This window comes from Seriola lalandi, unplaced genomic scaffold, assembly GCF_002814215.2.
Source record: "Seriola lalandi dorsalis isolate HSWRI2012SDOR001 ecotype SW California unplaced genomic scaffold, Sedor1 jcf7180002054326, whole genome shotgun sequence".
NCBI classification, from domain to species: Eukaryota; Metazoa; Chordata; class Actinopteri; order Carangiformes; family Carangidae; genus Seriola; species Seriola lalandi.
The window spans coordinates 831457-842710 of NW_019524879.1; the positions used below are offsets into that span (position 1 = coordinate 831457).

General features: G+C 44.0%; 1 protein-coding gene across 2 annotated transcripts in view; it reads left to right on the plus strand.

Moving 5' to 3' along the window:
* The window catches only part of akap12b (A kinase (PRKA) anchor protein 12b), a 45748-nt gene extending 34697 nt beyond the window's left edge, over positions 1-11051 (plus strand). For both annotated transcript variants that reach the window (XM_023407059.2, XM_023407060.2), the window contains 2 exons: positions 2906-7330; positions 8604-11051. In XM_023407059.2, coding sequence (XP_023262827.1) covers positions 2906-7326 — 4421 coding nt within the window. In that variant the 3' untranslated portion in view covers positions 7327-7330; positions 8604-11051. The remainder of the gene's footprint in view (positions 1-2905; positions 7331-8603) is intronic.
* The last annotated feature ends 203 nt before the right edge of the window (positions 11052-11254 follow it).

An 11254-nucleotide genomic window follows, 5' to 3' on the forward strand; every position in this document is an offset into this window, starting at 1 on the left:
CCCAAGACCCCCTTTAACAAGACACAAATCCACAGTAGTGGTGAAACAGCCACAACAGAAACGTTATCTGATCTCACTGGTGAATGGGGTAAATTTCCAACAATTGTTATCTGGCTGCAGCTATGATATTTAATATGGGAGCATCACCTTACCACATGCTCACACGCTCACACATAAACAAAGCCGGTCCACAACGGAGAGAAGCATTTCAGCTACAAATGTGTGTGTCTGAGATATGCAACACCCTTTAAAGTGAGTTAGGGCTTTAGCCTCAGGGCAGCAACCCCCCTCATCCCCTTCAGGCCTGTCCCTTCATCTCCTAAGTGTCCCTTATACTCACCCCCTGTAGCCTCACCCCTCGCACTCGCATTCTTTCTGGTACAGTCGTTATTCAAAACACCAATCTCCCCCTCCCTCCTCCCCCTCCTCGCATTTACTCCTTCTCCACCCCACCCCCCCAAAACCAAATCAGTGTAAGGATGTTAACAGTTGTGTGCTTGTTAAAAAAAAAAAGCTGGGCCGGAAAAAAAAGATCATAAAGATGAGAGAAATGCCAGTAGTCTGTTAAATCAACATGGTTCCTGTTTTATTATCCATGTAAATACACATGACCATGGCTGGCTAACAGACTGACTTCCTCCTAGATACACACACACACACACACACACACACACACACACACATCTTCACACAAAAACTCTTCAATGCACCGGAACTTTATTGAGAACAGCTTAGAGGAACGGGTGTAATTATGTACACTGACACACATTTACTACTTAGGCAAAGTTGAATTTGTGTCAGCCAATTAAAATCGTAGGTTGCATATTAGATAAACGCTTGCTTGACTTCTGTTTATATGATTTTTGTGGTCTTTCGAGTTCTGACTTGTTCGCTTAACGGTGTGATTGGACCGTGAGTACAGGGAAAATAACACATATGTGAGACAGACCCCACTACCATGTGACATCTTACAAATTGCCCAAGCTCCTTCTTTATTCATGTTTACATCAGTTTGGTAAAGTAAGCCAACTCTAAACTGCACCGTGTCTTGATAATAAGAAAGTTGACCACACCCCTTCTTTTATTTTCAGAGGCCAGAGAGGGTTAGAAGGCTATTGTGTTTGCATGAGTGTGTGCCTCGGGAAGGGGGTGGGTCCCCATCCATCCTGCTGTGGTGGAATTTGGGTCAAGGGGATTGGGACTTATTTTAAGGAGGGGTAGCAGAGGCCTTTATTGTTTGGTTTGAATCCTATATGGCCGCAGACGAGACGCAGCTTAACCGAAAAACAAATAAACATTCTTGAAGTGCCCTCGCATTTAAATTCAGATTATGTTTACAGCACCCTAAAATAATTCCCCCAAACATAGCGTGAGCAGCATAGCTCACATTCCTCTCAAGTCACATCTATACATAAGATATGGGCGTGCCCCTGCTAACATCATTAGTGTATCAAAGCATCTCTTTATTTTAGCACACAGATTTAGCATGTAGTGCAACAGTGCAAAGAGGTTTTACTTAATTACAGGTAAGCTGTTAAATATCAGGTTTTCTATTTTAAAGCTAAAACATTTCAGGAATGAAGTGAAGTGTTGTGTCTATAATTTAGGAAGAGGATGTGGACAGATGTGGGCGCACAGTTTTACATTTTTGTGTGTGAGGCAAGAACCCGTCTTTCTTAGATATGGAAAGATTTACAATCTGAATCCAATTTTCATAGAAGACAGGATATTAAAAAGAGGAATTGGAATCAAATGCGTTGTTTTTTATACTTTATATTTTTGTGTGTATTTGTCTTGATTTAAAAAGTAAGTTGAACTATTTTATAGTCAGTAGCTGTATAGTATTTTGATGTGTGATTGACAGATGCAAAGAATAGTGAGCCGTTCCCAGTGTGATTCCCACAGTGTGCGTGGTTTCTGGCAGTGCGTATGCATCTTTGTGTTCCCAAGTGTGTGTAATCAGGTAAGCTGATATCTAAGCATTAAACGTCCTGGGAATTTGTTTTGAGAGTCCAGGGGTATCAGATGTGAGGTTTCCCAGACTGTAGTGAGATCTGAGTAGGAAAGAAAGAAAAAAAGAAAAGGAAAGCTTCAGACACTGGCAGGTCGTCATCCCCCTACGCCTTCCTCTGTCAAAACACAGATAGTACACATGGATGTGTGTGTCGTTTGTGTGGTTTATGTCTGTTATCTCAACTGTTATTCATCTTTTATTTGTATGACTACTAATGGATTTCTCACAATAATGTTATAAGTGTTTCAGTTTGACTGTGGATAGAAACTAAAAGTGGGTCACACAAGGCACCCCTTGTGAGGTTGTGTTGTAGGTCTGCACACATTGTGTTTTGGGACAATAATCCACAAATTGCCAATAGCATTACTCTCACTGTGCAACATTTTCTCCCTTTGGGGGATTTCTGTTTTATTTGTGTCAATGCCAAAATTTTTATTTCTTTGGCATGGTCACATAGCACAGTTTTAGTGGGACCAAATTACAATCTGATTGCAATTATCGGTCATGTGCTTTATAAAATCATCCCACAGCATCGGGATCTCAGCAAATACTTTCTGTACAACATCTCTAAGTATCTGCAGATGGCAAAGAGACTTTCATTGATGATGTAAAAATCACATTTGTTTTTAATGTAGTTTCTCCTCAGAGTAATGCCATTTGATTAAACACAGAGTGGTTTATGCTGTTTGAGCTGAATTCCTCATCATTACCTGAATTTGTTGAATTAAATGTTACATAATGCACAGCACAGCATTTTTACATGAATATCATGGGAATATTGTTAGTGAGCTTCCTGTAGCAGAGTATGAGCTGTATAGGGAAGTAGTAGAGCTAAAGTGATAAATTTGATCAGTATCATACTGACAGCTCTTTCTTTTCTTGTCATTTCAGTTGGCCAGCCAGATGGTGTATCTGTGGCTCAGAAGGACGAGGCTCCTGAGACTATGGGCACCATCCAGGATGAAGTGGCTCCTCAAGTGAACGGGGAGAAAGTGGAGAAAGAGTCTCCTGATGCCAATGACATCTCCGCTGTTGAGGAGAAGGCAGCGGAGGAGAAACCTGACGATGCCAATGAAGTGGGTTTCAAGAAGATCTTCCGCTTTGTGGGCTTTAAGTTCACTCTGAAGAAGGACAAGAGTGAGGAAAAAGAGCCTGTGAAGCTACTGACAGTCAAAGATAAAGAAGGAGAGGAGGTTAGTGGGACTGAGGAACCTACAAAGAAGGAGGAGGCTGCTGAGGAGAAGAACACGGCTGAAGAAAAGGAGGCTGACACAGAGGCAGCTGCTGCTGAGACAGAAGTCACTAAAGATGATACTGACAAAGCTGAAGCCACTGATGCCCTAGATGAAGGCACTGCTGCTGAAGCTACTGATGAAGCAGTAAAGGAGGAAGGAGCTGAGAAGGAAGAAGAGGCCACTCCACCCTCCCAGGAGACCACCCTGTCCCCCTTCAGAAAGCTCTTCAGTGGAGGACTCTTCTCTAACCTACGAAAGAAGGCCAGCATCAAGAAGACAAAAGAGGAGGAGGACAAGGAGGCAGCTGTCGAGGAGGAGACTGCTAAGACAGAGGAAACTCCTGCTGCAGTGGACGAAAAGGAGGAGAAGACTGAGGCAGAGCAAGAAACCAAGGAGGAGGCGCCAGCAACTCCTGAGGAAGAGAAATCAGAGCCCAAGGAGGAAGCACCAGTTGCTCCTGAGGAAGAAAAATCAGAGACGACACCAGAGCCCAATGCCACTGTTGAAACCCCTGCTCCTGCAGCAGCTACTACTGATGAGACCAAACAAGAAGAGGAAAAAGCGGAAGGTGGTGCAGAAGAGGAGAAGGCTCCAGCGGAGGTGACTTCTGAGGCGGAGCTGCTATCATCGCAGGAGAAAGCAAAGCCCCAGGGAAGCCCCCTGAAGAAGCTCTTCACTGGAGCTGGCTTAAAGAAGCTGTCAACTAAGAAGCAGAAGAACAAGAAAGATGCCGAGAGCAAACTGACTGAGTCTGGGGAGCAGGCAGCCAAGCAACTGCAGTCCTCCACTGAGTTAACAGAGGCTCCTAAAGCTGACAGTGGGCCCTCATCTCCAGAGGAATCAGGAGAGCATGTTATTGCTGTGGAGGTCACTCAGAATGGGTCTAGCCAAGAGACTGAGGGGGAAGTTGCCTCTGATGGAGAGAAGAAAAAAGAGGGAATCATTGCCTGGTCCTCCTTCAAGAAACTAGTAACACCCAAGAAGATTGTGAAAAGGTCTTCTGAGAGTGAAGATGAAGCCACAGGTGAGAAACCAGCAAAGCCTCTGCCCTCTTCTGAGAGTGCTGCATTAGCAGATAAGAGTGTTGAGGAAGATGCTGAGGAGGAAAAGCCAACTGAGGAAGAGCCAAAGACTGAAAACACAGAGAAACTGGTCAGCAGCACCGAGGAGCCCAAAAGGAAAATGGACACCTCTGTCTCCTGGGAGGCCCTAATGTGTATGGGTGGACCCAAAAAGAAGACAAGGAGGACCTCTGATTCTGATGATGATGATGAGACCAAGATTGAAGAGGAAGCTGCAGCAGCAGCAGCAGCAGCAGCAGCATCAGCAGCAGTAGAGGGGGAACAGGAGAGCAAAACTGAGGCTCCCATTGTCACTTCCCAAAACACAGAGAGTGAGGGAGAAGTTGTTTCCTCCCCTGAACCATTAAACAGCCCTCCTGAGAGAGAATCCACCTGGGACACGCTGAAACGCATGGTTATGTCAAAGAATAAGGCCAAAGCTGAGGAAAAGCCAGAGGAGAGTGCAGAGCAGGTCCAGTCAGACAGTGAAGCACCAAAGGATGAATCATCTTTCTCTTTGAGGAAGTTCTTCCCTGGACGCAGGAAGAAGAAGGCTGAAAAACAAGCCTCCACTGAAATGGGCTCAGGTGAGGAGGACTCTGACACCCCGGCTGTGGTTCCTATGTCCGAGTATGACGAGCAAGTTGAGGCCGAACAGGAAGCACCGGCAGAACCAGCTGCAGTCCAGATTAAAGTGTCCACTGAAGATAGGTCCCCGTCGTGGATTCCAGCCACCGTCGAAGACATTGATGATAAAAACGATCAGTTGAGTGACATCCCAGAGGAGGCAGAGAATGCTGCCACACCTAGGTCTGTTGACACTGACATTGCAGAGGATGAAACTGAGGACCAAGCTACGCTGCCTCCTAAAGCTCCAGGTCGCATGGGGCGCAGGCTGTCCACAGCTGAAGAAAAGCCTGTCACTCTGGCTCTAGCTGCAAAAACCACCCCTGTTCCTCAAGGACCTAAGTCGGGAACCGCCCAGGAGGTAGTGGGGGCTATTGAGGCCCAAATCAGTGAAATCCCAGCTCAAACATCTGTGACTGTTGAAGATGTACAAGTAGAGGTAGCTACTGAAAATACTGAGTATGAACCACCAACTGAGACTGCAGAGGCTAAGGAAAATACCATTCTGGTGCCACATGCTCAAGATGAGGCCATGGCTATCTGCACCGGCTTAGGCACCAAGGAGATTGCCAAAGTAACTCTGGAGAAGCCTGTGGTTCCCCTTGTAGAGTGTGTGGCTGTGGTCCGTGATTCCCTGAGCACAGAGGTGGCAATAGACGAGAAGCCAGCAAGTACAGAGAAAGCCACTCTTGCAGCAGATGAAGTGATCATGGCCCAAGCCCAGGAGGTAGAAACCATTGACCTTGAGCCTGTTGTTGAAAATTCACAGAGTGAAGCGACAGATATTCAAGCTGCCACTGAGAGCTATGAACCTGAGCTGGAGAAGGTTGGAGTCATCAACACTGTTCTAGAGGAGACTGAGGTCATTCAGGCCACCTCCGTGAGCGAGAACTCCCCTAAATCTGTAGTAGTCAATCCCATTACACCAACATCTGAAATTGCTGTCTGCACCCAGAGCATAGAGGTCTCTGAGCCAATTGTTGAGACCAAGGAAGTGAAAATGGACACAGAGCAACTTGCTGCCACTGAAGAAAACTCACCCATAAAAGAGGTCGCTCAGGTAACGACTGAAGAGATGTCTTCTACTATCGGTGAAACTGCAAAGATCACCATCACAAAGGAGACTGAGCCAGTCATCCCTGTAGTCATACCAAGTGAGGAGGCTCCTGTTATCACAGAAACAGTGGTCATTGTCTCCTCACTCAGTACCGAGTCTGACCAAGTGGCAATCTCAGATGAGGTGGTCGTGAAAGACCCAGCGGCGTCGGAGGCAGTCTGTGATAAACCAGTCCAGGTGGAAGAAGCCAAGGAGGAGGGTATGGTTGTGGAGACTGTGGAGGCCACTATGGTTCAAACAGCAGAGTCAGAGATCAGTGTAGTCCCCGAGCAGGCCACCGAGAAGACTGAAGATATCAAGGAGGATGTGCATCCGGCCCGTGAGATTGAGGCACAGAGCATGGTCATTGCCCAGGCTGTCATTCAGGATGCCATGGAAAAAGTTTCAGAAGACAAGCCTGAACCTAAAAAGCCCGCCAGCCCAACAGCCACCACCCCAACACCAGTCCAGGCAATAGCAACAACAGAGGAAGAGATTGCGATCACATCAGTGGCCCCTGTTATCACTGAAACCCCTGTCGCTGTCATCTGTGAAAAACCAGCACCAAAGTCTCCTCAGCCACTTCATGTTGCCATGGAGGTTACGGACACTATCCAAATAGAGGTGATAGAGAGCACTGATGCCTATGTCGGGGAGGAGGAGAAGAAACCAGAGGAAGAGTTGAGGCAAGCTGTGGAGGTAAAAGTAAGTGAAGAAATTGTTGTAGTGGAAGAAGTTGTAGAAATAAAGGCAGAGAGTGAAGAGCTTGAACAGGTCAAGGAGGAACAGAGCAAAGAAGAAGAAGCAGTTCAGGAACCAGATGTAAAAGAAGCAGCTGAGGAAGTGAAACCACAATCAGAGGAAACTACACCAGAGGCCCCTTCAGAGGGAGAGAAAGTGCTTGCGATCCACATGCCAGTACAGGTGGTCCTGCAGACAGCGGAGGTGGTTGAGGAATCAGTGGCAGAAGAGGCTGCGGAAGAGTTTGAAAGCAACGGTCCCGTGACTGAAGACACCAGCGTAAAAGCCGAGAGCCCCGCAAGTGCAAGCAAACTCTCAACACTGTCAGAAGAAGCTCCAGCGACAGCTTCAGGAGAAGTGTCCGATCCCAGCCAAGTCACAGAGGCAGCAGCCAGCCAGCCAGAGACAGAGACAGAGACAGAGACAGAGACAGAGACAGAGAAACCGCCGTCAGGAAAGTGCGCAGAGGTGATGGCGCAGGTGATCGAAGTGATTGAGGAAGCAGTGAAGGAGATCGAGCCTGTGTCCACAGAGATCACAGCAGCATCATGAGCAGGTGAGACTGAACTTACAACTCTGATATATGTTTGAATTGTCATGACAACTGTTTAAATGGTAATAGATCAAAATGCAGGTGATATTTAGTTCTTCAGTATTACATGAGGTATTACATTATTACATTTCCATCACTATGAAATAGTGAAAAAATTTAGTTATTTTCGAAATTCCTTTGTAGGCCTATCGTGCAATCTTCTCATAGTGGCTTTTTTGAAACATCAATGGGCCCTACTTTTATTAGGGAGAAGGGGAGGGGATTTGCCCACTGACCAGATGAAAAAGCTTTTGTTCGGGCTACGAGTAACCAGGGGACCTTTGATATCAAAGCAGGAATGCCGCCATTGACCCCTTCTTTGTAGGCCGGGGTCTTAAAGGGAAGCGGTGTGTGAGGGGCAGATGAACTTGTGCTGAAAGACTGATTATGATTCCTCCACTCCCTCCTCCTGTTTTCCTTCTATCACAGGCTCAGTATGGAGTCAAGAAACCATGTCGGAGTACGCGTTTGTTAGGTTCGGTTACAAAGCTTCAAAGAGCTCAAGTTGGGGTGTTTTTTTTCAGTTGCTTTGATTGAATTATATTTTCAGTATGTGCAAAGGGGCAGCAATTTGTAACGTGCAACAATGTTTTAGTGACAGTGTCTGAAGTTGTCTGATATAAGCGGTGAAGAGGAGGAAGAAACTGGGCGTAGTTCACTTTCATATTTATTAAAGCAGACATGCAGCTCTGCAGCAGAGGAGAGTCTGGAGAGGAATAGAAATGGGAGCGAAGCTTAGTGAGTTACAGCAGCTTATAAGCAGCAATGGTACAACAGCGCTCTCGCAGTAAGTGTGTCCTGAAACATCCAATAAACCTTGAGGGGCATAAAAGGACAAATGAAAGATGAATGTTGGTAAAATCAAACATTAAAATAGAAAAACAAAAACTAAAAGTATTGGATACGAGATAAAGAATACCGTATTTTATATGTACAGTATATAAATAACTTTTCATGTTATGTGCTATTTATCTCTCTGGATTTACTGACACTGATATATACAATACACAATACATATGACACACAGTTATAGTATGAACTGAAAACAGTCAGGACAAGGTTGTTTGTAGCACGTTAGGAAAAAGGTGCATGGTGCATTACATAATATAGTTGCTGAATTCACTGTCACAGTGCACAACTGAATGCAGTGAGTGTATATATTGTATTACATTGATATGCAGATGCAGTTCTTTTTTTACTTGTTCCTAATAACTGTTTTGTTCCCTCTCCACCACAGCTGATGATACAAGACTAATGCCTGGGAGACACACTGTCTGGACCAGGAAGAGAGAGAGAAAGAGAGAGAGAAAGAGAAAGAAGGTGGCTGCTCTGTGGTAACACGCTGAGACTGGGCCCCGCCCAGAGAGACTGAGTGACACCTCTGCCATTCTCTCCACCTCCCCTTCCACCTGTACCCCAACCCCATCCCGCAGCCCTCCCCGTCACAACAACGTGACGACCCCGCCGACACATCCTCACCCACCCACTGACTCTCTCACGCACACTCACGCATGTCCTGTGCCTCAGAAGCATCCCATCTGGCTTCTTATCGGTGTGATGTATGTTCAATGTCTCAGTGACTTTCCATTGCCCTTGCTGCATAAGGCAAGAGTCTGCAAAACCTGGTCGAGTGTGTATCTGTGCATGTGTGTGTGTGTGTGTGTGCGCGTGTGTTTGTATGTGTATAGTAGCGAGAGTGAGATGGTGTCAGAAGGTGAAGAGATGGAGGATTATTATCTTGTATATTGTATTTATAACTTGAGTATTCTTTCATTCACCCCAAGTCTTTATTTTTTCATTTTTTTTGTCCCATTTTGTTATTGTATGGACATTGTTTCCTGTTCTTAAAATTCCCATACTAAGCTGTGAAACATTAGGTATTCTTTTGAGCAACATTATGACAGTGACTTTGAAGGGTGATACAAACATCCAAAAAAAATAAGGTTCAGTAAAATCTACCAAAACAAATGTGAAACTGCTGCATAAAAGTGCCTTGTGTGTCACAGCTTTAACTGTCATATTCGTAAGATTATTTCAAGCATCTGTAGCAATTATAATTAAACCATGGTACAAGTGTGATTCCACTGACAGTAAGTGATAAGACTGACAGCAGAAATGAAAACAGGAAGGCAGAGAGTGTGATGATACCTACCAGAAATGCACCACGTGTTTTGACTTTTGTCACAATGTGTTCTTCACTCTGCACCCCGGCAAAAATACTTAATAAGCTTCATGTAGATAAGAAACAAACAATCACTGCCTGATTCACTGTGAAAAAGACATTGTTACGCATTGTTTCACGTAATAATACAATAAAATATTATTATGACACCCTCATTTGATCATGTGGCAGAGGTATTTGGTAAACAGTAACGTGCAAATTCTGACACTGGAAGAGTCATACTGGGTAGACAAGTGCATGTAAGAAACACTTACAAAGCATCTCATGTTCACAGTGTTTAATGGCCTTGTTACTGTGTGACATATGTATCATTGGTGTGTGTGGTAGTTTTATTGAGGTTAAATACCTTCCTTGCTACACTTAATTTATATTTCTTGATGAAAAGACTGTATGTTGACACCCTCTGCTGCCTATGAAAAGTAGTACACCCTTTAGTCTTTAGTCATTTGTGTCATTTTGACTTCAACTGTGTGTGTTAACAAGGGTGATAAAAGTATGAAAACTGTCTTTGTTCTGTTCAGTCTTATGCTAGACCTGCACTTTTTTGTGTTCCTCACCAAGCATGATAGCTCAGGTCCATTAAACTGGCACCAGACTCACTTGGTTGAGGATTTAGAGAGGCACAAACTGCATGGTACCACAAATAACAACAAAAGCTCATTTTACTCTTAATTTAAAAGCCAAATTGAGTTAGGATAAATCAGGGAGTCACGGACTTTCCATTGCTCACAGGATAAGTTGTATTGTATAAGTTGCATTCAATTAGATTCCCAAAGCATCTACTCAGCTACTTTGAATCATTCACCAAACCTAAGTCATAGGGTCAGGGCTTATTTTTGAATTTTATTGGCAAAGGGGGAAATGATTTAGGCTGGAGGAATATCTGAAACATTCCTTGGCTCCAGTTTTACCACCAAAACGGACATGTGACTGTGAGTTACACTGGTATTTATTTTTCCTACCAAATTTGACAAAGTTGCAATCATTGGGATATCTTGAGATAGTAATGGTGAGTGCTTCTAAAAGCCGTTCATTTTATTTTGGTGGCTCACATTTCACTAAGCTTTATGACCAAACGAGAAAAAGATCAGGAAGTACAGACCCCTGTTAGGTCACCACTTCCCTTTACTTTGACTCTAGAGGGCGTGACACATCCACGACACATGCTTTATGTAAAATAATTGAGTAAAAATGACAGAGTGAACTAAAGACTTTTGCTTTTGTTGCATAATGTAAAGCATTTAGTTGGGGCACTTGCCCACTTCAGTCCTCCCTGCTTTTTGTAACACTTAACTGTGAACCTGTTAACATTTGTACAGATTGTATACCTAATGTATGTACTTAAAAATCATACTGTTGTAATATTAACTAATAACCTGCAGCCATTTAGCATAATATCCATGTAGCATGGTCTTAATTGTCTTTTATATTTTCCAAGCTGTTAATAGTAAGGATACAGAAACTTGTCTATATTTCATTCAATAAAGTTAGAAAAAAATGGTGTGTGCTTTGTATTAGTTCCTGGATCTTTTACATTATATAATCTATCTGTTACATAACATAATCAATTATTATTTAATAAGTCAACCCCTTCTCCTCCCACCACCACCATTTAGCATTTATAATCAGTGAGTGTATAAGCCTTTAATAAATAGCTGGTTTATGACACACTATAAGCACATATAAGTGTTTATTAATGTATTTGT